The following is a 27,377-nucleotide window of genomic DNA, read 5'->3' as shown; positions in this document are numbered from 1 at the left end:
GAATTGAAAATTGAGAAAATTGATGGAATTCCCATCAATTGGAGAAAGGCTTAACAAAGTTGTAGAATATGAATGTAATGGAATACTATTGTGCTATAAGAAATGATGAGCAGTCAGACTTCAGAAAAACCCAGAAAGACTTACATGAACTGATACTGAGTGAAGTGAACAGAACCAGGAGAACATTGTATACAGTAACAGCCACATTATGAGATGATCAACTTTGATAGACTTAGCTCTTCTCATCAATGCTATGATCTAAGACAATTCCAAAAGACTCATGATGGAAAATGCTGTCCACATCCAGAGAAAGAACTGTGGAGTCTGAATGCAGATCAAAGCATACTATTTTCTCTTTTTTGTTGTTTTTTCTTTCTCATGGTGTTTCCCTTTTGTTCTGATTCTTCTTTCACAGCATGACTAATGTGGAAATATATTTAATATGATTGTACATGCATAGCCTATATCAGATTGCTTGCCATCTTGGAGAGGTGGGAGAGGAGGGAGGGAAAAAAATTGGAACTTAAAATCTTATAAAAATGAATGTTGAAAACTACCTTTACATGTGACTGGAAAAAAATAAAAATATTTATAAAAGATAAAATGTTGTTATTATACAAAAATAAAATAAACTGGCAAATAAATAAATACATTATCTTATTTGAACTTCATGATACACCATGAAGTTGTTATTACTACAGGCAACATTACTCCATTTTACAGATGAAGAAAGTGTGGTTCAGAGAGGTTAAGAAACTTACATCATGAAGCTAGTTAAGCATCAGTGAAAAATTTAAAACTCAAATCTTCCTAACTACAAATCCTGTTGTTGAAGGAATGAAATGGAATAATGGAAATCAAAGAGCTTTGGAAAGTATAAAGCACTATAACAAAGGAAAAGTATTAATAATACAAATGAGAGCAGTAACTACCAAAACCTTAATGAATATGTGTTGAGTCATATGATGAGGATTATACATTTTTGAAGTTCTATTTAAAGTTCTAAAGTTTAAAGTTCTATTTTAAAGTTCTATTTTAAAGTTCATAAATCTTATAAATAGAGCAATGAACCATTCCAGTTACTATATCAAGATATCTTATCCCACATAAATCGTGAGCCTGAGTTACATCAATAGTTCCAAAGGAGGTCTTAGAATAGATCCTTACATTATCAAAACAAATAGTCTATTTAGTACCAAAAAAAAAAACAAAAACAAAAACAGTCAAGCCAGTAATTTGATTTCATACAGATAAAAAAATTGGTTGAATCTTTTATTTTCAACTAGTTGTTCTATAGAACTGTGTTCCGTACATGCTAGCTGATATTTTGTGTTACTAAGAAAAAAGCAAGCCACTTAAAATGACATTCAGTCAGTCAACAAGCTTTTAGTAAGTACCTACCTTGCTTCAGAAACTGTTCTAAGCACTGAAAGTGCAGCTCCTATCCTCAAGGGAAGTACGATACTAGAGTGTTTAACTTTCTCAACTTCAAGCATTCCCATGATTTTACTAGTAACCTCATTTTTTCTTTTGCACTGGCAACCACACACATTCTTAGCTATGATGTGCAGTAGAGAATAAAGTGAGAGGTCAACACACATTTGTGGAGTAGCTGGTATCCTGGTAGGTGGTTCATTAGTCTTGTTCACCCTACCCTTGTAAAGAAATCCCCATGCAATCGTTGCATATTTTCATTGTTTACCTTTAAATCTCAGGTTTTATGTCGCAATTATGCCCCTAAGTGCAGTGCAAGTCCTTTGGGCTCTATCATGATGTCCGGACCTCGCCAGTCTTGGTGTCTTCTGATAGCAACTAAAGTCCCAGCAATCTCTCCCTTGGGTTTCAGAGGGCAACCAAGGTTGAGAGGTTTACAGCAGTATAATAAATAGCCCAAGACCCTCATACAGCCATCTGACACAGCAGAAGGTAAGACTCAGATTAAAAAAAGTTTTAGTTTTAAGAATGTTATTTGCTGTGCAAATTTCATGTGTTATGAAAAGTGAATACTGTCTGAAATCAATGTCATTTTTTTTAATTGCAGTGTTGGGCCAAAACAATACAAAATTCTAGGAAATCACAAGTGAGAAAAAAAGTTTTTCAAGTTACCAATTTTATTTTGGGTACTTCATTTTATGGGTTATTTCACAGCTACTGTGTTAGGAAGAGTACATATTATTAGAATTTATGTTTTGCTATAAAGAATTGTATGCAGAAAAGTGTGTTTTATGCAATCTCTAGCAAAAGATTAAAGTTTTTGGTGGTTGGTGGGAACCTAAACCCCATTTCCCTTAAGTTCAAGGTATCAACATACAAGTTTTTTACTTTTATGTCATTTTCTAGGAAATTTACCCCCTCTAAAGTTGAGGATTGACTGGGGATAGCCTATGCAAAGGCACAAAAATATTTACAAATATCAGTTCCTGTTGTACTATTCATCTCCTCAAGTATTTCAAAAGAATTATTTTACTAATGAAAGTAAATTACTTTTTAAAACTTACCCAGAAATACTGCCTTTATAAGTATTCAAGAGGATAATTAGAGATATATGTATCATTTACAATTAATAAAAAATTTTCATAATAAGTATATTAAGTTGTTCAATAATTTGTGGATGATATTAATCTTTACTCAATTAAAAAGTTAAAACAAATGCTGAATATTTTTTAGGTCTCTCTTATTAATGTTTCCCAGTTTTTGGATTGCTCTTTGTATTTGGGGTGGCTATGGTTCTGTGGAACCCTAGGATTCACAAAAGCATGAAGGAAAACAGGCTGGTGGTTTCCCAGGAGCCCAGAGCAGGGCCCCTGGAAGATAATCCCTCCTTCCCACGGATTAAGTTGATAAGCCTGGCCCCACAGGACTGTGCTGAAAGGGTGAATATTTTGAGACTACATTGTATGTGGAGTTTTGAAACAGGAGCCGAGAACAGCCTTTCTACAGACCTCAGAGAAAAAGCAGAGAATGGCCTTTGTGCAGATTTGGCGGGAGCAGCTTGTGAGGAGAGAGAAAAAGCTGACGGTGGTTGCCTACATATTAACCCAGATGGGGTGGAGAACTGCTTGCATGGGAACTTCGGAAAGCTGAAAGAGCTGAGCTACCTTGGAGCTGACTTTGGTGAGGTGAGCGTAAAGGTGGAGAATCACCTAAAATGCAGCAGAAGCCAGGAGAGGTCAGGCAGAAGCCAGGTGTGGCCAGCCCAAATTGGAACCCAGGAGCTTGGAATTCAGCCCTGGGGCAAGATGGAAACTTTGCAGCAAGGAGCTAAGTGTATCTCTGTGCTGCCTCCCCTGGGCCTGCTCAGTCCCCTCCCCGCCCTCCTCATTTGGGACCCAGAAGGGAGGGGTAGATTTGTTTATGGTGGGGTGGGGGAAGTGCCTTGGATCCCCAGGGACCCCACACTGTTGGCTTTGTTGCCCAGCCACCCCTCAGGACTTGGAAGCCGGGACTGGAACAGTACAGGGAGAACAGACCCCCAACAGAACTTTGTTTGGACTTTTCTTTGAATTGGGACTTTGGTTCCAAGTGGAAGCCTGGAACAGCAGTTTGGGGAGAAGGAGACATCCCCAAGAGAGCTCTGTTTGTTTGCTTTAGGACTTTCCTAACTAAAGCATGCCCATGTCTGAGGGTACTGGGAAAAAGCCTGCAATGGCAATGTGATGCTGAAGAAGTACTTTATTTGGACACTCTGTATTAGCTAAAGAGATTAACTTGCTTTGACCAGATGGACATTTGAATTGTAAACAAGTATTTGGGGAATGATTGATTGAAGAGATTAACTTGCTGGTATCTAGGGGTGGATTATGTTTGCATTGTAAACAAGTATTTGGGAATGACACTGAATGATGTGTTTTGCTTTGTTGTGAATGATATGTTTTAGTTTCCTGCTTGATTGGATCACAATGTACAATGGTTCTATTTGTTCCAGGATCCATTGCCATTTAATTTAGATTTTTGTTAGGCCATGGAACCTGGAAGGGATGGAGTCTAACATCAATTAAGTTGGGTGTCTTTGATTGAGTCTTACTAGGTGCTAAACCCCAGGCCCCAACCCCTATCTATTAGGTGCTAAGCCTATGTGGGTGTGAACTGGTAACTAAGGCTGGGCTCCAGGTGGGGCCAATGAAGGGAGGGCTAACTCCAGAGCCAGCCATAGGAGCCTAAGTTCTGGTCACTCAGATGATGGTTTGATGATGTCTGAAACTGTGTAAAAAGAGGGAACAGAGCTATCTGCTTAAGGCTCTCACTCCTGGAGGTGTTGGACTCTGGGCAGCCATTGTAAGGGCCTTCTGGCTGAACTCAGATGTTGATGGTTTTCTTGGTAACTATGAATTGTATTTGGTCTGTTGATGTTTGTAATTTGTTTGTATTTGCTCTGAAGTTCAGGGCACTGGCTTTTCCCCTGAACTAAGTGTGTTGGTAAGCAAAATGGGCTCTTAGCACTTAGTCCAACCAAGTACCCTTGAAGAGTTTGGCTTTGTTTCTTTTGAGTAATTCAGTGTATTTCATTGAGTCTTGCTAAGTGCTAAGCCCCAGGCTCTAACCCCTATTAGGTGTTAACCTAACCTATGTGGATGTGAACCTCCCACAGTCCTAAGGGGAGGGGCTACCTCAAGAACCAATCACCAGAGCCTAAGTTCTGGTCATTCAGACAACACTTGATGACGTCAAAATCTCTATAAGAGGAGAGAACACAGCTTGGAGACTGAGACTTGTTGCAGCCAAAGACAGCTACAGCCGAAGCTGAAGATAAAGCCGAAGCCAAAGGAGCTGAAGACGCAGGAGCTGCTGGTAGCAGAGCTGACCTGCGTGTGGACCAGGGAGTGCCTGAGGCCAGTGGGTAGTCTTCTTACCAGAGTGGGGAAGCACAAATATTATTTGGTTTAATGCCATCATGTTTTTCTGTAGCCTCCTGGTTACTCTTGTGAGGGGGACTTATTGGGCCTGGAAGCTTTTGACCAGGATATCAAAATGGGGACACTGGTTCGTGGGTCTGCTACTTTGGAACTTGAATAAATGCTTTAATTCTTCTGCCTTCTATTTAGAGAATTCTTTATATCCTGTGGTTCTGAACCATTCAGACATATATATGATTATCTTTGAAATCAGAAATTCTGCCTTCATAATAAAAAAGTGAATGATATTTGTATACTAGATTAAAGTAAGATTGTTAATCCCTTAGTAAAGCAGATCAAAAGAATCTGGGCTTGCAGCATTCTGTGAACTGGTTGTTGGTGGTCAGCTGCTGGCTGGATTGTTGAAACAGGATGATACGAAGGGTGATCAGGAAGTGGGATTTTAGCTGGGACTATACACCAAAGAAATGAAAGGGAAAGAGGAAAAAGCCTCTATGTATAAAAATATATTTATAACAGTTCTTTTTGTGGTGGCAAAGAACTAAAAATTAAAAGGGTACCCATCAATTGAGGAATGGATGAATAAACTGAGGTCCAGTGCTGATAGTAATTTTATTTCTAAATATAGCAGGTATAATTTAAGTGAAATATAACCAGCATTTTACCCAATATAAGTCAACAACATGATACATGGTTTAAAAGCAGCTAATACCATAATAGAGAATATTAATAGAATTATGAAGGAAGTGGTCTAAATGATCCCCAAAGTTCTTTTCAACAAAATAAAACTTAAAAACAACAACAAAAACAACAAAACATATTTGGTAATGCCTGCTTTTAGAACTTGTCTCACAGGAAAGCTGTAAGTAGTGCAGGGCCACTATGACTTGACTTGACCCACAGCACTTATCTCCAAGGGGACTTTCTTCTTCCCTATAACTGTCTGGAGGCTACCATTCCCTAACCTCCAAATCCTGTACTGGTTTGTGCCATGCAGGAAGACCTTGCCCCCTCACCTGGCCCCAACTCCATCACTATGGCATCTTATTTGAGGAAGTCATTTTTCCCTTTTATCCCCATAGTAACTCAACAGGTTTGTCTGGGGATGGGCTATCCTCTCTCTGAGTACAACTGCACCCCTGTGGGCTATCCTCTGCTCTCTTCCTTCTCTTCTGAGCCACTGATGCCAACACCATGCCCCTGTCACTCAACTGTTCTCTTTTCTATCATTAACCCCTTTGCCTTCCTCAATCTGAGATGAAAGAATTCCTAACTATGACTCTAATTCACAGGACTGTGTTGAGAATCAAGATATAGGTGGCACAGCGAGTAGAGCACCAGCCCTGGAGTCAGGAGGACCTGAGTTCAAGTCTGGCCTCAGACACTTGACACACTTACTAGCTGTGTGACCTTGGGCAAGTCACTTAACCCCAATTGCCCTGCCTTCCCCCCTTCAAAAAAAAGATATGAATTTCAACTATTATTATGATTACTTCACTTTAGCATTCTACAATATTATGACATTGATGACAACTATGTTTCTTCCAAAGTCGCAAATTATTTGGACCAAACTTGAGACGAATTAACCCCATAGTAACTAAAGGAAAAAAAAATCATTTGTCTTGGGTAAAGAAAATTATTGAAAAGTTACTTCAACTCTTCAATTTGAAGGTGGTAAAATTCATACAACAAATGTACTTTTAGTACTATTTGTGACATATCCAATTGACATGACAAAATGTCAGACTTCAGGTCAACACATACCATGTCAGAATATTAACAAGTGATTAAGAATTGCAAAGGGAAAGACCACTAAATTTCAAAGGCAGATTGTTCATTAAAATTAATTCCAGGTTTATGCCACTAAAACTTGAAAAATCTATGCTATAATTCAGGTAAAATATTACAAAGAGTTCAGCAAGGTAAGGATTAGAAATAAAAAAGAGTTGCATCAGGTAAACCGAAACTACTACACATAGAATTTTCAGACAACAAAGCAAATATATACTCTTTGATGAGATTATTGGGTGTATTTTGCTACTTTAGAATACAGTATCAACCTTAAAAATAATCATGAGAAATTGGAACTTTATAGAGTTCTAGAGGCAGCTGAGCGGTACAGTGGATAGTGTGCTAGACCTACAGTCAAGAAGACGGGGGTTCAAAAGCAGCCAAGGACACTTATTAGCTACATGACTCCAGGCAATTTACTTAACCTCTGTTCACTTCAGTTTCTTCAAAATGGGGATAATAAATAAAACCTACCTCCCAAGGTTGTTGTGAGGATCCCAGAGAGTCAGACACAACTGAAAAACAACTGAATAACAGCAGTCTTGTCTTCCCTGAATATCATCTTACATTTACTAACAAGATTGGACCACGTAGCTTCTAAGTTCCTTCCAATTCTGATATTTTAGAAAATTCACTCCCGTCATTATTATTAATAAAACATTGTATCTAAGACCACAAGAACACAGAGGATGTTTTCATTACCACTAGACATTGAAGGCAAGGGATACAGAAGAGAAAAACTGATTTAGGAAGTGAATCTCTGGTTAAGAGGATGGTATCCAAAAACAGCATGTGGATTTCTGGATGCCAGTGTAAAATACAGGAAGATAAGCTCCTCAGCAGAGGTACTTTACACCTAACAAATGCTCAAAAGGGTATATCTTGTTTCTATCTTACAAATCAAATTAGAAATTTAAAAGATTAAATAAAATTAGAAATTTAAATTAAAAATTTAATTAAAAAATTTAGTGACTAAGATGTAGACAGAATGTTTGAGTTTCCTGAGAAAAAGGAAAGTAAATCTTATTCATATTCATTTTTTAAATATTTTGTATAAATTTTGTATAAATGTCCCTAAGTACATTGGCTAAGTGCTACATCTCAGGCTTTTTTCTCTTAGATAAAATTGAGCCAATTTTTCATTGCTGTCAGTGTGGATGAGGGAATCATCAGTAATATTAACTTTCCCCATTGTTCACCTCCATGCATATTCAAAAAGACCCTGTGTCTGCAGAGAAGGGCAATGGCTAGTGAGTAAGTCTTTCCTTGTAGGAGGAAAACAAAAGTAGCTACACTAGGCTGGTGGTGTCCATTCCAAGGGCAGAGGGCAGAGGAAAGTGCAATAGCTCCCTTTTCTGTAGTAGTTCAACAGATTAACCTCTGTGTTTCAGCTTCAAACAAATAAATAATCTACCCTCACAGACACGTGGCTACATGCATAAACCAGTCTAGGTAAAATAGTCTCCTTTCACCTGTCTGATCTCTTCTTCTCAGTGTCCTTTGTTTATCCATGTCATACCCACAATGGGTGTACCTTAAGAACTCTTCTCTTTTATTTCTATATTCTCTCACATAGTCAGTTCCCATGCATTAAATTATCACTAAACAGATGATGTCCCAATCCATAGAAGACCCCTTGTCTTTCTCCCGAACTCCAATTCCTCATCATCTCTTATTCTTATTTTTTTCTTTTTTTGCTATAGCTAGTATTTCTATAACTATATAAAAATAATAACTATAATAATGCACATCCTTGCTTTGCTCCTGATCTTACTGGAAAGACTTTAGTGTTTTTGCATGACAAATGATGCTAGCTCTTTGTTTTAAATAGCTATTGTTAATCATAATAAAGGGGGCAGCTAGGTAGTGCAGTGAGTAGAGCACCAGTCCTGGAGTCAGGAGGACCTGAGTTCAAACTTGGCCTCAGACACTTGACACACTTACTAGCTGTGTGACCTTGGGCAAGTCATGACCCCAATTGCCCTGCCTTCCCCCCTTCAAAAAAAACCCCAGATAATCATAATAAGGAAAATCTAACTTATTCTTGTTCTTTGTGGTATTTTTTTTAACATAAAATCACATATTTTGTGAAAAAGTGATTCTATTAACATGTCATTTTAATAATTTTTGTTATTAATATTATCTATTATGCTTAAACTTTTCCTGATATTAAAGCAAGGCTGAATTCCTGGTATAAATACACCCTGGTCAAGGCGTATAACTTTTTTCCTGTGTTTCTATAGCCACTTTGCTAATATTTTGTTTAATAGTTTTGCATTGATATTAATTAGAGATATTGGTTGATAGTTTTCTTTCTTTGCTTTCTCTCTCCCTGATTATGTATCAGGACCATATTTATCTCATAGAAGAAGTTTGGCAAGATATGATCTTTCCCTATTTTCATTTAAAAGAACTACTTGGAAAAAAATTTGGAGTTAATTATTCTTTGAATGTTTGATAAAATTTAACTGCAAATTTATTTGGTTTTAGGGTTTTTTTCCCTTTGGAAATTCATTTATGGTTTGTTAATTTCTCTGAAAATGAGTCATCTAAATTCTCTATCATTACAAACTAGGAGGTTTATATTTCATGTAAAGTGTCAATTTTATTGATATCTAATTAGGTAGAATAATTTATAATGATTTCATATTTCCTCTTCCTTTGATGTATTTTCCTTTCCCTTTTTTATATTAGTAATTTGGTTTTCCTCTCTTTTAAAAATCATATTAGCTAAAGAATTATCTATTGAGTTAGGTTGGTTTTTTTTTTAACCAAAAAGCCTCCTAGTTTTGTTTGTCAACTCAATAAATTGTGTTTTAAAATGCATTTGTTGCAAAATCTTTTTTTGATTTTTAGAATTTTTATTTTCATGTTCAGTTGGGGTTTATTTCTTTGTTGCTTTTCTAGTTCTAGATCAATGTATTGATCATGCTTTCTCCATTTTGTGGATAAAAGTGTTCAAGAAGGGGCAGCTGGGTGGCACAGTGAGTAGAGCACTGGCCCTGGAGTCAGGAGGACCTGAGTTCAAACCTGGCCTTAGACATTTGACACATGTACTAGCTGTGTGACCTTGGGCAAGTCACTTAACCCCAACTGCCCTGCCAAAAAACCAAAAAAATGAAAAAAAAAGTGTTCAAGGATATAAATTTTCCCCTAATGTCTACTTTTGCTGTATCTGAAATGTTTTAAGTATGTTGTCTCTTCATTGTCGTTTTCTAAAATTAAATTGTGCTATTGTTTCTACAATCTGCTTTTTAACCTACACTTTTTTTTAAGGATTAAATTATTTTGTTTCCATTTAAGCTTAATTCCCTTGTCCAAATGCCTTTTATTGATGATGATTTTTACTGCATTGTGGTCTATAAAGAATGTGTTTAATATTTCTGCTTTTCTGTATTTATTTATGGTCTTAGGTCCTACAACATGATCAATTTTGATGCTGTGGTATACACCAAAATATTCCTATCAGAATTCTTGTAGTAGTTCATAATTGTAAATGAAGCAGATGCCCATTAGTAGAAAAAGTAGAGAATGATGAGAGGAGGAAGAAGGAAACCAAACAGGGTTGCTCTCTTTCCTCCTCCCTCCCAAGAGACTCCTTCCCCAGAACTTGACTGGTATCTTGAGTTCTGATCTAGCTCCTAGTTTAATACAAAGCTCCTAAGTCCCTCAATCAAAAAGAACAGACTTCCTAACAATATCATTTCTTTTATTCAATGGCTTTTAAGTACTTTTTTGTGCTTAATCTAAAATCATTGATTGATTGAATGAATGAATAAATGAATGAGATGTTTTCTCACCTGGTTAAGGTATCAGAGACTAACATCACTGATTTTAAATGGAGCATGATAATTGATTGATGAACTTATTCTTAAATAAGGGACATAAAAATCAAAGGATTTCTTTAAAATAATTGTTTCTGATAGTGGAAATAAAGCAAAATCAATAAAAGCAAGTGAAGGTAAAATTTTAAAAACCAAGAAAGAAAAAAATCATCTTCTTATTTAAAAAAAATAATGCAACTCTTATAGGCTCCTCACACTTAGAAAAATTTCATAAAAGCATTTCTAAGTAATCTTGAAGGAAAAAAGAAATATATGTAAGTATTCTTATAGTGCTCTACAAGAAAAATCACAAAGAAAATGGATCACTATTGTAACCCATAAGCCAGGATTCCCAAACCAACATCTACTACAAAATAGTTACCATCTTTCTCGCTTACGTAGGTCATGTTCAGTTTTCCACAGATAAGGGTAAAGCATGTACCTATATCGAATACAAGCACTTAAGGTGACACTATGGGTACTGGGTATGATACAGTCTCTATTTCACCTCACGGGAAATTTAGAAGACACAAGGGACTCACAAAAGCCCATAAGGAGACACATCAAACGTTTGTAACACAGCAACTCATAAGCATAAGGGGGAGGGGAGAATAATCATTTGTATACTGCCTACTACAAGCCAGGCACTGTGTTAAGTGCTTTACAAATGTTATCTCATTTGATCCTTACTACTTTGTTAGGTAGGTGTTGTTATCATCCCTAGTATTTGTGATTCCTTTGCCCAAACTCCACCACTGATCATTCCTGAGGAGAAAGACTATAGATATGCAAAAGATTCCTTATGTTAAGGATCAGTCCTGTTCTGCTATTCTCTAATCTGTCAGGAGAAGGCAAAGAAAGGTGGGCAAACTGTTACTCGCCTTAATAGACTAGGCCAAAAAAAAAAGCTCCTCCAACAAAAATCTATTCTTCTTAGCCCCAGTCCACCAACCATCTTGGGGAAAGTAGAAGTCAGTTGAAATCACTCAGGAGTTGTTGTCAACTGTCTTTCTGACTAAGTGTTAATGCACACACACATATGCTACAGAAGGAAAAGTAAGCTCAAATTGATTGAGGAAAATCCTTGATTAATCCCACATGCACCCATTAATCCAAAACCCATCAATATAAAAAATTGAACTACAAAATGACATTGAGGTATACTAATTTATAATCTTTAATTTAATCATTTAGCAAAATCCTGAATTGCACGTCACAAAATAATTGGAAAAATAAATTAGATGTCACTTACACAGCATGAAGGACAAAACCACATTATTTTTTTCCATTCAGCTTTGGAACCACTGCCCTGGAGCCATGCTCTCCTGAGTGTTGACTTAGCCAGCATAGGCCAAAGGACCACTTTATCTAGTCAATCTCAGAAACCAGAACAACTCAACACCCCAGTCATCTTGCCATCTGCTGTGCTGATGCTCCCTCTAGACCTTCTGACCTCCTGAGACTACACCCTGTTGACAATCCATTCCATTTTGGAACCACCACAGTGGATTTGGGCTGCCTTATCCCACAAGCCATCTCTTCCTCCAAGACGAATAACCAAATTAATACTATCATTGTTTCTGGGAAAAGGCCTGTGAATTTCTTACCCACCCCTTCACTCACCACCCCCAGCGACTTCCCAAACCAAAACACCCTTCCCTGACCACAACTCCCTTATGCATGTGTTTCCCTCTCCTGTCAGCTCCTGAGGGCAGGGACTGTCTAGTTTTTGTATCTTTATCACCAACACAGCACAATGTTTAACATACAGTAAGTACCAAAAAAAAAACCACATTCATTCATTTATTCTTTTCGAGGAATGTTGTGCTATCTTTCCTGTTGTGGTCTATGTATAAGGGAAGGAAAGGGAATAAAGGATTTTTATAGCCCCCACAATGTACCAGACACTGTGCTAAGTATTTTTTTACAAACACTTATAATTTGATCCTTGCAACTACCCTACACAGTAGGTGCCATTATTATCCCTATTTTACAGTTAAGTGACTTGCCCAGGGTCTATATTAGTGGACATTTTAGGTAGTAAATGTCTGAGGTCAGACTGACTATCAACAATGAACTCCAATAAACAAATTAACTTCTATAGTGTTATTTGCTTTTAAACAAACATTATTTCAAAATAATAGTAAGACTTAAGGAAATGGTTCTCTCACTTAGCAAAATGTATTATCTAACCAGAATAATACACGATATTCTACAATTTGCAAAGTGATAAAATAATTTAAAAGTCATTGGCCCATAAAAAGGAGCGTCCTGCATTATGAATTAGAATTGTTCAGAAATGTGTAGATGAGTGAGATAAACAATGTAGAAATTTTTTAAGGCACTACATAAATCCAATATTTTTACATTACAGAATTGTAAAGCTAATAGGGACCTTAGGGATCTTCTATTCTAACCCTTTCATTTTACGGATGAGGAAGCTAAGCTAAGAGGGATGGGCACAAGGTTGGGGGGAAGGTTGGGACAAGAATCCAGACATCCTAGATCTCAGTCCATTTGAGAGTTGGAAGGTACTTCATGGCCATCTAGTCCAACCCATACATAAAAGGAATCCTCACTTTAAAATATTCCAGCAAGTGGCTGTTCAGTCTTTGCTTGAAAACCTTAAAAAAGGAGGAATCCACCAATCCGTGAAGCAACCCATTTAAACAACTACATCACACTGATAGCCAAACTTTCAGAATCTCTGTTGTTAAAAGCAGAGTTTCACACCATACAGAATTTAGCTTAGCAGAAAATAGTGGGATTTAATTATTTTTTGTTTGTTTCTATCCAAGAAATGTGGTTTTGTTACAGAGAGTTTTGATTCTTACAGCTGTAGAATCCATGCTTACCCATCATCTTCCAGGATGTTATTCCCAGGGGATAATTTATACCGTAAAGAAAATGTAAAACACGATGTTCTTGATTCCTTTAAAGCATTAATGCCTCTCTCAAGTTCCTTATCTATTTCCAGAGAACAGCTTACTCACTGGTACCCAATGACTGGCCAAGAAGGCATAATGGAGAGAAAGCTACTTTGATTCTTAAAGTAAATCAGAACACATTAGCTAGCGTAGACCACCTCTCATCCTAAACTGAAGTAATATAGTACCTTAAGCCAAGGTTTGTTTCCACAAAGTGTGGCAAGAATTTCCAAATAATTGCCTCAAGTTTTCTTTTACTTTGCTTGTGTAAATCTAGTTCACAAAGACCAATGAGCAAATTAAGTGAATTCTAAGGAGAGACACTAATAATTATATTTAACATTTAGAAAGGATGCAGTATAAATAATTCTTAAGTCTCTGCATCTTACATGCAAAAGGTAGATTTTCCTATATTGTGGCAATTGAAAAAAGTGTATTTTTAAAAAGTAATATTTATACCTTAAAAAGATAATGTAAGTACATTAAAAAATTTACATTTACATTTCTCAAAGTATGGTGCAGCTCTTGTGAAATCTAGTGTTGAACAGACATGAAAACTCATTTGATCTTTGCCTTATAAAATTTAAAATCAATTAGGTTTTTGCGATAGCTTAGTTTGCTTTTAAACTTAAATTTCTGTATGTCATTTTTTTGTGGAAAGTCATCCTACATAATCTAATCCTGGGTCATTTGTCACATGGGCATATACTGAGTGCCTATTTGCAAATGGTTTCTGTATTAGTGGACATTTTAGAAAGGGATCTAACATCTTTCCATTGAATTTTTAACTTTCCTTTTTACATAGATTCAGTCATATTTTCAACTAAAATTAAATTTAAAATATCTAGTAGCTAATGTTTTTAAATTTAGCACTATAAATAGCAAGTTATATCATTCTTTTAACTAGTTTTCCAGGTTACTTCAATATGAAACCTTAAAAAAGCATGAGGCCTTGCATAAAAATCACTCAGGATTACTCAATCCAATGCTAAGAAATAAAGGAGAAGAGGAAAAATCACTTTCCTCTGACATTCATTAACAATAGTCTAACTGCTTACCTTTCTCAGATTTCCTATCTTCATTTTGGACAGAATGCCTACATCCCATGTCTCCAAAATAGTGTGCTCATGGATTTAACTTCTCATCACAGGCTCCTCTTGTCCAAGAGTGTGCACGTCCTCTCCTTTATATTTTTGCTAAGATACAAGGAGCCACTCCTAGTGGATCCACTTCAGTCATAGCCACTAATGAGGAAGAAGGGATAGGGGGGAGGGAAAAAATGCCAGTTAACAACATGGTATCTAAGGGCAGCTCAGCAGGAATCATTAATGCTTGTTAGGAATTATTGTACATCATGTGGTGTGGAAATTGATTCCCTATAATCCAATCCTGAGTTATTTTTCAAAACACTGCAGCCGCTGAAGCAGCTGTAGCAGCAGCAACAGCCAAGCTGCCTACACTGGTTTTGCTACGTATACTTTTACCATAACTCTCTTCGGGTAAAATCAGTTGAACACATATGACTTTTAAGCTGCAACATAAGCAGAAACAAGGATGCTGTTACTTTTAAAACTTAAGTAATGCAGCCTATGGGGAATAAATGGAGAATAAACAGCCAAAAAGAACTTAGCTGTTTTATGACTGTCATGAATCTAGAATTCAAAAGTTTAAAATATGGCAGACATAGAACAAAAGCAACCTATGGAAACTACTATTAAACCAAAGATGAGATAGGCAAATAGTGTTCCAATTTCCAAAAAGTGGATAAAAAGATGAATGACAGAAACATTAGACCGATAATCTTGATACTGATCCAAGGTAAGAGTCTAGAACAATGTGTTTTTGAGCAGCTTAAAAAAAAAAGAATGTGTTACCCCATTTGGTGCCAGGATGAATTCATTAAGAACTTACTATGTGACCCTGAGCTAATCATTTAACCTTGGTGGTGTTCAGTTTCCTCGACCAGTAAATAAAGTGGTTAGAACAGATTATTTTTCCAAGGAAATTTCCAACTATAAAATGCTAGAATTACAAATCAAAACAAATTAGAGTAATTTCCTATTTAATAAAGCTACTGGATAAAAAGAGCAGCAGAATTGCCAATCCAAAGATTCACTAATTAAGTCAAAAGCAGCAAACTTGAGTACGTTACTAGATCAATTTCTAGAAAAACTGAGATAGATGGAGTGATAAATGTAACACTTCATATATATATGTCAGTGACTTTTGATGGTAAAAATCCTTCATATCAAAATGGACATCACCTCTCCTCTGGATAATTGCCGTAGGCTTCTAACTGATCTCCCTTCCTCCAGTAAGACTGTTTCCCCCTCTACAGGGTGTTCCTAAAGTCTGAACACATAGGCAAAAATGCATATTTTCAAGAAATGAAATGAATGAAATTTTCAACCACATTCTATTTAATTGGAATATTAACAAATAACATCTTCAATATGATTTCCATCATTTGTGATGCAAAGGTTGATGCGCTTTGCAAGATTCATGTGAACTGGATGCCATAACTCTACATTGCCATCAATTTTAGCACATTCATTCTTTATGCATTCAATCAAGTGTGTTTCACTGAGTACAACTTCTCCTTTAGCATACCCCAGAAAAAGAAGTCAAGGGGGCTAAGGTCTGTTAGTATGCCAAATATTTCAAAATATGCATTTTTGCCTATGTGTCCAGACTTTACGGACACCCTGTACAATCCAATCTCCAGTTACCGAATTGATCTTCCTAAAGCACAAGTCTGACCATGTCAGTCTCAAGAAACTTCTGTGCTTCTCTATTGTCTCCAAGAGAAAACACGAATGCCTCTGATTATCATTGAAAGCCTTCATAATCTGTCTTCAGCCCGTCTTTCCAGACTGATCTCACACTATTACCCCTCATGCATTCTATGTAACAGCCACACCAGCTTTCTTTGCTGCTCACCACGTACATCATGCTCTACCTCTTCAAATGTCTAGCCCTTCAAAGCTCAGTTCATGTGCCACTTCTTACATAAGGTCTTTTCTAACGCCCCCACCACACACGCATGTAAACACACACACACACACACACACGTACACACACACACACACACACACACATATATTAATGCTTTCCCTTTAATGTCAGACAAAAAATATTTGGCCACATTTTCCCTAACCATCACCAAGAGAAGATGATGCTAGAGATGGATGCTGAGGTCTTCCTCCTCCTCTTCAACAATTCTTTGATGGAACATTCCAGTTTTTTTCCTGACCTTGGGACTGGCAGTGGGGCTGACTCAGACTCATAAGCTAGTCCTTTTCATCATTTGGACTCATAGGAAGAGAAACTGAGAAGCCAAAAGACCTGGGGAGGAAAAAGTCATATAGGCACAGCTGCGAAGGAAGCAGAATAGGCTGCAGCTATAAGTAGCCAGCAACAGATTCCAGAGCCATGGGTATGAGTGAATCATGTACAAAGCTTGTTGAGATAGATTCTGCAGTGCTGAAACTCATTCGAATTATAGACAATATCATAGGCAGTGATCCTTCATTCCCTTTCATTCCTTTCCCAATATCTCTTTCAAGAGGGAATGAGCCTTGTGCCTCTTGCCAGGAATTGGGAAATTTACATTGTTTCCTAAAAAGTTTTTACTCTTTTGTCTTTAAACATCTACCTCATCTTATAAGCTAGTAAATGTGATAAGGGGAAGGTAGGTGGCACAGTGGATAGAATGCTGGACCTGAAATCAAGAAGTGTTCAAATCTGGCCTCAGATACTTACTAGCTGTATGACCCTGGTCAAATAGCTTAACCCTGTTTGCCTCAGTTCCCTCATCTGTAAAATGAGCAGGAGAAGGAAATGGCAAAACCACTCCAGTATCTTTGCCAAGAAAACTGCAAATGAGGTCATGAAGAGTTGGACACAACTAAAACAACTGAACAACAAAAACCTAGCATATATCATTGGGCGTCATATATAGTAGATGCTTGACAACAGTTTGTTTAATTAAATTGAATGAACAGAAAAATAAAAGTGCTAAGGGATCCATATTTGTAAAAAAAATCAGTAAATTAGTAATTCATAACAGTCTGAAGAAGGAAATACTATGTTAAAATTCTGCTAGTTTGTCAGAATAAATTATCCACTATTACCTTTTTTAATATAAAAGTTGCTTCATTATAAAAGCATTGGTTTTTTCAAAGGTAACATTTCTCTTTAAAAAAAGGCAATGTGGAAGTTAGGTAATAAACATGGCATAACTAACACAGCAGATTAGGACCCTCCTCTGTGCAAACATGGTAGTCCAAGTACATGACAGGCAGGGGCTTACTGAAAAGGGAAGGGAAAGGAATAAGCATTTATATAGCACCTATCATGTGCCAGGCACCGTGCTAAGCACTTTACAAATATTATCTCATTTGATCTCATTTGATGCTATTATTATCCCAATTTTACAATTGAAGAAACTGAGGGTGACTTGCCCCAGGTCACAGTTAGTATCTAAAGTCACATTTGAACTCAGGTCTTCCTGACTCCAAGCCCAGCACTCTACGCATTGTACCACCTAACTGCCGTGGACTGTATAAGGACACTTTACATCTACTACTCTCATCTTTTCAGAACTGATGGAACCTGTGCACAGCTGTCCTCCTGCAGGACTCATCTCTACCTAAGGTCATTGAGCACATCTCTATAAGAGAACAGGAGGACTAGCTCCCTGGTAACAATGAAAACATGTAAGCACCCAACCCAGTGACTGTATTTGATAGTTGTAATATCAATTAAGTTGGGTGTCTTTGATTGAGTCTTATTAGGTGCTTAGCCCCAGGCCCAAACCCCTATCTATTAGGTGCTAAGCCTATGTGGGTGTGAAGCCCTCAGGGTCCTAAGGGGAGTTGCTAAGACCAGAGCCAAAAGTAGGAGCTTGAGTTCTGGTCGCTCAGATGACGTTTGATGATGGCTAAAGAGTGTATAAAAAGAGAGAACAGAGCTATTTGCTAAGGGCTCTCACTCTTGGTGGTGTGCTGATGTGGAGACTCTGGGCAGCTGTAGTTAAGAGCCCCCCAGTTTGTAAACCTGGATGTTCGGACTTTGTTAAATTCTGGTAACTATGCATTGAGATTTGAATCAGACACGGTCTGCCTGTTGATGTTTGTAATTTGTTTGTATTTGCTCTGAAGCTCAGGGTGCTGGCTTTTCCCCCTGAGCTGAGTGAATGATATTTGTATGTTGGATTAAAGTAAGACTGTTAACCCCTTAACATTGCTTTCCTTAGTAAAGCGGATCAAAAGAACCTGGGCTTGCAGCATTCCTGTTGTTAGGCTTGTGTTCGTTTTTCACCCCCACAGCAGCTGCTAGCCAAATTGTTGAAACAACAGCAGACAATCCTGCCCTAGCTGTCTCTTCCTCTTGGCATGTGCTACATTATCCATTCTCTGGGACCATTGTCAGTTTTTCATTTGCTCAGAGTGCAGTTTCTCCAAGGTAACATTTAAAAGAGAGCTCATTTGCCTTCTCTTCAGGAGCTAAGTTGTCTAAGTCAATTATGCGCCTCATACTCCCAAGTGCCATCTAGCCAGAACCTGAGCCACCACCAACACGACAAGGCTGGGTTAGGAGAGAAAATAATGTAGGTTCTATAGCTATCATAAAACTGATAACAGTAACTGGGAATTTATATGTATATGTCTATGTATAGATACACACACACATAATTTATATTTATATACATATACATGTATATACATATATGTGTATATATGTGTATATATATATGATAACAGACATAAAATTGATCACAGTGACTGGGGACTTTATATATATGTAATATACATATATAAAATACATATACATATGCATATGTGTATATATACATATATGTATATATATACTTCCTCTCTCTTTTTTACACAGACACAAATAGTCAGGAATTACCGACAACAGAGGACCATTTAGTAGGCTATGTTGGTGAAGTCCTTTATTTAAATGGTTCCCCCTGTGGCCTAAAGTTTTCATGAAACTTTACAAAGCACCCTTCTCACTTCCAAGCCTTAGTTTGCACATTGGGGAACCCGCTTCATTTAACTGGAAAAAGTAAAAGCTTATATACCTCATATATCTTTTATGATGGCCCAAGACTTCAGTTCAGGAGTAGGGAACCTGCAGCCTCAAGGCCACATGTGGCCTTCTAGGTCCTTGGGTGGGACCTTTTGACTGAGTCCAAGTTTTATAGAACAAATCCTTTTATTAAGGGCATTTGTTCTATGAAGTTTGGATTCAGTCAAAGAGCCACATGTGACCTCAAGGCCTCAGGTTCCCTGCCCCTGCCTTAGTTCATAACAAAAAAGGCAAAACAAAAGTCATCCAACTTACCCCAACATGGATATAAATTAACATTATCCTACATTAAAAACAAAAGCCTTAAATACTCTAAAGACTATTATGCACTACTGGGATATGAGGAAGCTGGTATCAGGAAGAACTGAGTTCAAATTGAGCCTCAGACACTTAGATATTTTACTTTGGTCAAGTTATCTTTTCTCATCTTTCATTTTTTCTCATCTGCAAAACTGGGATTATAATAGCCCCTGCCTCACAGGGTTATTGTGAGAACAAAATGATGTAGTATTCATAAAGGGCTCTGATAACTTTAAAGTGCTATATAAAAGCTAGCTATTAATAGCATACAAAAACAGCATAAGGATGTCCCACTGGGATCACATATTTGACATGCCCAAAACAGAAATCATCTTCCTCCCTAAATCCAGTCTCTGGCCAAACTTGCCGATTTCTATTGAGAGCAGTCCCACGCTTTTAGTTACCCAGATGGACAACCCTGGAGTCATCCATGACTGTGCTTTCTTGTCTTATGTGAAATCACTTGTCATATTTTGTGGGTTCTTACTCCACAAAAATCTTTGTATCTGTCTCCTTTATCTCTACATGGTAAGGAGAAAAAAAAGCAGTCACAATACCTGCCTGTGCCCTGAACTGGGAAGCAGGGTGCTTCCCTTATAGCCTACATTTATCGACTTTCCAGAAGCAGGCTTTCCAATCTTTTCCACCTGGGCCAGCAGTAACAGGCACCCTGCTTATGTAACTTTGAAGGTGGGGCTCCAATGGCCCTGTGGCAAAACCTCTGACCCTTCAACAAATAACTGCTTTATGCATCATTTTACGTTACCTCTGGAGGCAGAGAACTTCTTGTCTATACTGTAAAGACTCTGTTGTTAAGTTCTTTGCCCAAAACAAGCCTACATATGAGCTGGTTAGCGGCCTTGTGAAGAGAAATGGATACACTGGCTTCATGAAACTTCAAATTTTCTATTCTTTTTCAAACAGCTGCTCTGATTTCTAATTCACCCCCTTGACTGAAAGTCTAAAGAAGGCATAATAACCCTACTACAGGGATTCAGTTAGAAGATTCTGCCTTTCACCAACCAGGGTTATGTCAGGAGCTCTAAACCTACCCAGCTCTGCCAAACTTCATGAAGAGGAGTTTTAAACACTAAAGGTGAGATCCTAGAGCTTGCTTGCTGCTTTCTGAAGGAAGAGCTATTTACCTGTGACAAGGCCATAGATACAACAAAAATCATAGTAAGAACAGGGGAGTTTAGCTCTCTGGAGCATGAATTATCTGCAGGAAAAGAAAGGGAAGATTCCTACCGTCTTTCAGAAGCCATCTTGAACCACACAAGATGTTTAGTAAAACAACAGAAATGTGTGGCCACAGTTCAAGAGATGCTACAGTTTAATGTTGAGACAGGGTCAGGAAGAGAATGTGACAGTGATAAACCAGTACCAGAGTTTGAGGAATAGGAAAACGGGCCCAGATGGAAACAGCAAGAGATTGATAAGGAGCCAGTCAGTGAAAGAGAGTTCAAAGAAAGGATGAGCTTCAACAGGTGACAACAGGTACCAGAGTCACCATCAGGAAGTCTAAGAACCTTTGTGATAAAAAAGCCAGCTGTCTACAACAGGAGGGCTTCAGATACCTTTGCGGAAGTCAAAGTTTAGATCTCTCTCAGTGTGCCCAGGTAGCAGCTGCTGAAAAATTTATCCCACTCCCAACTCCCCACACTTCACTCTGCTGTGCATCCTGAGCCTGCTCTCTTCTGGCCATTTTCACCTGTCCATTGTCAGTAGTCACCACCTTCTCTAGCAGAAAGTTTATGCACTTATGTTCCCTTAGAGTTCTCTCATTTCCCAAGCCTGAACCTCTGCTTCTGGCATCAAATTCTGTCTTTAAATGTCCTTACTTGGATCTATTCCTTCATTTCTAAACTCTTGCTCTCTTTTATCCCCCTCTCTCCTATTTGTCCATGTGAGGGTGGAAGTAATAGTCTGATGAAGAGGGCAGATTAGAGGCAACCCAGATGCACTCTCTCAACATTCCCTTCCAAACAACTTTAAAATATATGCCTCAATTCCAAAAGATTCATGATGGAAAATGCTATCCACATGCAGAAAAAGAAATATGGAGTCTGAATGCAGATCAAAGCAGACTATTTTCTTTTTTTGTTTTCTTTTGTCTTATGTTTTTCTTTCTCATGGTTACTCCCATTCATTCTAATTCTTCTATACAACATGACTAATGTGAAAAAAATGTTTAATAGGAATGTGTATTATAAAGCTTATATCAGATTGCATGCCATCTTGGGGAGGGGAAGGGGAAGGAGGGGGAAAATTTAAAACTTACAGAAATGAATGATGAAAACTAAAAATAAATAAACTTACTAAAAAATATGCCTCAAATAAAATTTTGGAGGGACAGAGCCAACAAAAGGTCAGGGTGAGACATTTTTTTGGCCTAAGAAAACTTATAAGGTCAACAGGAGAAGTCTGTGACATGATAGAGGCCTGTCCAAAGCCCACACATAAGACAGAAGCAACAGTGGCCACATCAGCATCAGCTTCAGGAGCTCTCAGCCCAGGGACAGTAAGGGGGTCAGACAGCTGGTCAGAAAGAGATAACAGGTGCTGGCACTGGGTACAACTGGGTAATTGGCAATGTTATTGTCAATGTCTATTGACTATGTGCCATTCTGGGGTGCAGTTCTAGGGCAGAGAGGAGTGCTGGTGGTTGGTTGGTCATAAGGGAACAGGGACCCTGGTCAAAGTTCCAAGAAAAAGAGGAATGCTAGTATTTGCAGCTGCAGGGGGTCAGGGGCCCTTCCTGGGTAAAGACTAGAGCACAGATCAGTGGCCATACCTCTCCTTGAAGCACACCACCTTGGAAGCACTGAAAACCTGCAAACCCCAGAACTAGCTCTGAAAACAGCACCACAAAAGAGCCAGAAACTTAGGACGGTGTCTCCCCACCCCAAGATGAGCAGAGTCCAATTTTAACATAAAGTTCAAAGCTAAGAAAAAAGCTGGGAATTCAAGGATCTAAGACAATTCCAAAAGACTATCCACTTCCAGAGAAAGAACTATGGAATCCAAATGCATGATATTTGTTCTCTTTTTTCTTTTGCTTTGTTTCTTCTTTCTTGTGGTTCCTCCTATTGTTTCTAATACTTCTTTACAACATGAAATGTGAACATATGTTTAATATGAATATATATGTAGAGCCTATATCAGATTGCATGCCATCTTGGGGAGTGGGGAAGGGAAGGAAGGGGAGAAAACCAAAAACTCAAGGTTATGGAAGTGAATGTTGAAAACTAAAAATAAATAAAGTCATTAAATTGAAGGAAAAAAAGAAATAAGATGGAAAATTAGCAAACAAACAAAAAGAATTTGACCATAAAAAGCTACTTTAGTGGCAGGGAAGACCAAGACAGAAACTCAGAAGAAGACAATGTGGGGGAAGAGCCAAGATGGTGGCTGGAAAGCAGGGACTTGCATGAACTCCCCCCCAGGTCCCTCCAAACACCTATGAAAAATGGCTCTGAACAAATTTTAGAGCTGAAGAACTCAAGAAATATCAGAGGGAAGCAGGGCTCCAGCCCAGGAAAGCCTGGATGGTCACAGGGAAGGGTCTATTGCACAGAGTTGGGAGCGGAGCGGAGCACGGCCCAGCATGGGTGGCACCAGGACCAACCAGACTGGGAGCTGGGCGGAACAGGCATAGCACCCTGAATCATTGAACTGTGGCAGTTACCAGACTTCTCAACTCACAAACACCAAAGACAACAGAGAAGGTTAGGGGGTAGAACAGTTAGAATGGAGTGAAAGAAATGTGAGGTAGGCACCAGCCCAGGGGGTGAGGAAGTGGTGCAGCCCTGGGGCTGCTTCCAGCTGCAGTTACTTCCAGCCCCAGGCCTGCCCGGTAGGAGGGATTAAGTGGTGGATCAGAGTGGGAGTGTAGAGCCTGCTTGGATCTGAGACATGGTCAGGGTTGGAAGTTCTTGGGGGAGGAGGAGCACTGGTGTAGCAGAGCTTGCTGTGTAGAGGTAGCTCTGAAAACAGCAGCACAGCCCCTCAAGCTTGGGACAAAGTACTCTCTACTCTACAAGCAGTTGTACCCCAGACAAAAAGCTCAAGGGTCAAATAGTTGGCTGGGAACATGGCCAGGCAGCCAAAACAGACCCAGATTCATACTCAGACTCTAGAATCTTGTTTTGGTGACAAAGAAGACCAAAACATACTGCCAAAAGAAGTCAACAAAGTCAAAGAGCCTACACTAAAAGCCTACAAGAAAAATATGAATTGGTCTCAAGCCATAGAAGAGCTCAAAAAGGATTTGGAAAAGCAAGTAAGAGAAGTAGAGGAAAAATTGGAAGAGAAATGAGAGTGATGCAAGAAAATCATGAAAAACAAGTCAATGACTTACTGAAGGAGACCCAAAAAAACACTGAAGAAAATTATACCTTAAAAAAATTGACTAACTCAAATGGCAAAAGAACTCCAAAAAGCCAATGAGGAGAAGAATGCCTTGAAAGGCAGAATTAGCCAAACGGAAAAGGAAGTCCAAAAGACCACTGAAGAAAATACTACCTTCAAAATTAGATTGGAGCAAGTGGAAGCTAGTGACTTTATGAGAAATCAAGATATTATAAAACAGAACCAAAGGAATGAAAACATGGAAGACAATGTGAAATATCTCATTGGAAAAACCACTGACCTGGAAAATAGATCCAGGAGAGATAATTTAAAAATTATTGGACTACCTGAAAGCCATGATCAAAAAAAAGAGCCTAGATCTCATCTTTCAAGAAATTATCAAGGAGAACTGCCCTGATATTCTAGAGCTATTCTAGAAGATATTCTAGAGAAAGAATCCACTCATTGCCTCCTGAAAATAATCCCCCCAAAAAACTCCTAGGAATATTGTCACCTAATTCCAGAGCTCCCAGGTCAAGGAGAAAATACGGCAAGCAGCCAGAAAGAAACAATTTGAGTATTGCAGAAACACAATCAGGATAACATAAGATCTAGCAGCTTCTACCTTAAGGGATCGAAGGGCCTGGAATATGATATTCTGAAGGTCAATGGAGCTAGGATTAAAACCAAGAATCACCTACCCAGCAAAACTGAGTATCATGCTCCAAGACAAAATATGGGATTTTCAATAAAATAGAGGACTTTCAAACTTTCTCAGTGAAAAGACTAGAGCTGAATAGAAAATCTGACTTTCAAACACAGGAATCAAGAGAAGCATGAAAAAGTAAACAAGAAAGAGAAATCATAAGGGACTTACTAAAGTTGAACTTTTTTGTTTACATTCCCACAGGGAAAGATGATATGTATAATTCATGAGACCTCAGTATTAGGGTAGCTGAAGGGAATATACATATATATTTAGACAGTGGGCCCAGGGTGAGTTGAATATGAACGGATAATATTTAAAAAATAAAATCAAATTAAGGGATGAGAAAGGAATATATTGGGAGAGGGAGAAAGGGAGAGATAGAATGGGGTAAATTATCTCACATGAAAGTGGCAAGAAAAAGCAGTTCTGTTGGAAGGGAAGAGGAGGCAGGTGAGGGGGAATGGGTGAGTCTTGCTCTCATAGGATTTGGCTTGAGGAGGGAATAACATACATACTCAACTGGGTATCTTACCCCACATGAAAGTAGTGGGAAGGGGATAAAAAAGGGGGACAACAGAAGGGAGGGCAGATAGGGGGAAGAAGTAATCAAAAGGAAACACTTTTGAAAAGGTACAGGTCAGGGGAGAAAATTGAATAAAGGTGGACAGGATAGGAGGGAGGGAAATATAGTTAGTCTTTCACAACATGACTATTTATGGAAGTGTTTTGCATAATGATGCATGTGTGGCCTATGTTGAACTGCTTGCCTTTTTAGGGAGAGTGGGTGGGGAGGGAGAAGAGGAGAGAATTTGGAACTCAAAGTTTTAAAAGCAGATGCTCAAATAAAAGGTTGTTTTTGCGTGCAACAGGAAAAAAAGATACACAGGCAATGGGGCACAGAAATCAATCTTGCCCTATAAGAAAGTAGGGGGGAAAGGGATTGAGGAGGGGAAGGGGGGTGATAGAAGGGAGGACTGACTGGGAAATTGGGCAAGAGTGGTGGTAGGGTAGAAACGGGGAGAAAATTCATAACTCAAAATCTTGTGGAAATCAATGTTGAAAACTAAAAAATATCAAATAAAGAAAATGATCACAAAAAAGAAGACAATGTGAAAACAGCTACAAAAAGCCTCAAAAAATTCTCATGGACACAAGCCCAACAAGAATTCCTGAAAGAGTTAAAGAAAGAAATAAGAGTGGTAGAAGAAAAATGGGGAAAAGAAATGAAAGTAATACAAGAAAATTATGAAAAGGGAATTAACAGCTTAGTAAAAGAGGCACAAAAATTCACTGAAGAAAAGAAATCCTTAAAAAGCAGAATTGGCCAAATGGAAAAAGAGGTAGGAAAGCTCACTAAAGAAAATAATTCCTTAAAAATTAAGAAGGGGGTAAGTGGAAGCTTATGACTCCATGAGACATCAAGAAACAATAAAACAAAGTAAAAAGAATAATGTAACAACAGTGTGGCTAGCAGCTATTGTGGCTGTGTAAGACCAACAACAAGACTAGCAATAAGAGCACACAGAAGGGCTGCTAGCACCTGTTCTTTGATCTGCTTTTCTAAGGAAAGCAACTTTAAGGGGTTGTACTGGTAATTAAGGTGGGACTTTTTTACTGTTTTGGAATGCTAAATTAATTAAGTGTCTTTGACTGAGTCTTAAAAGGTTCAGGTTGGTTAGCAAAATGGTTCACTAGTTTGAGACAGGTGGGAAACCCCCAGGGCCCTTAAGGGGAGTTGCTAAGACCAGAGCCAATGGTATGTGCCTAAGTTCAGGTTAATCAGATGACATTCTGGTGGATCGGATGATGTCTAAGGACTGCATCAAAAGAGAGAACAGAGTTGTTTGCTTGGGGCTCTCAGCCACTGGAAGAATAGCACATGACTCTGGGCAAGCTGTTGTTAAGAGCCTCCCAGCTCATCAACCCAGTTGTTGATGCTTTCCTGGTAACTGTGAATTGTGATCTCGTCTATATTGTGTATGTTTGTAATTTGTTTGTATTTGCACTGAAGTTCAGGTTGCTGGCTTTTCCTCCTGATCTGAGTGAGTTATATTTGTATGTTGGATTAAAGTAAGATGGTTATCCCCTTAAGTTTACTTTGTTTAGTAAAGCAGATCGAAATAACCTGTGCTGGCAGTTCTTGTTGCTGGTCTTTTTGGGTTTTACACCCCTACAGCAGCTGCTAGTCAAATGGTTGTTACAGAGGTTACCAATCTCACTTTAATCAAACATACATATATCATTCACTTAGTTTAGGAGGAAAAGCCAGCACCTTGAACTTCAGAAAGAATACAAGTAGAAATTACAAACATACATTATATAAACAGAGCAAACAAACACGAATCAGCAGACAAGCCTCTAGCTCTCTGTCCAAGTAATACACCAATAGTTACCAGAGAGAGAAGCACCAACATATGGGTTTCTTCAAAGCCGGAGGGCTCCAGCAGCTACCCAGAGTCTCCACATCAACACTCTTCCAGTGAGTGAGAGCCCCAAGCAAATGCTAACCCCTGAGTTTACACAC

General features: G+C 38.3%; 1 protein-coding gene across 1 annotated transcript in view; it reads right to left on the bottom strand.

Moving 5' to 3' along the window:
* Window positions 1-27,377, bottom strand: part of PPEF1 (protein phosphatase with EF-hand domain 1) — a 158,727-nt gene that overhangs the window by 126,874 nt on the left and 4,476 nt on the right. Inside the window, 1 exon segment of the mRNA XM_036744190.1 lies at window positions 14,454-14,639. Coding sequence (XP_036600085.1) covers window positions 14,454-14,502 — 49 coding nt within the window. The 5' untranslated portion in view covers window positions 14,503-14,639.

Source organism: Trichosurus vulpecula, chromosome 2, assembly GCF_011100635.1.
Source record: "Trichosurus vulpecula isolate mTriVul1 chromosome 2, mTriVul1.pri, whole genome shotgun sequence".
NCBI classification, from domain to species: domain Eukaryota; kingdom Metazoa; phylum Chordata; class Mammalia; order Diprotodontia; family Phalangeridae; genus Trichosurus; species Trichosurus vulpecula.
Note: the sequence above shows the minus strand (reverse complement) of the source record. Positions and strands in the feature narration are given on the sequence as shown.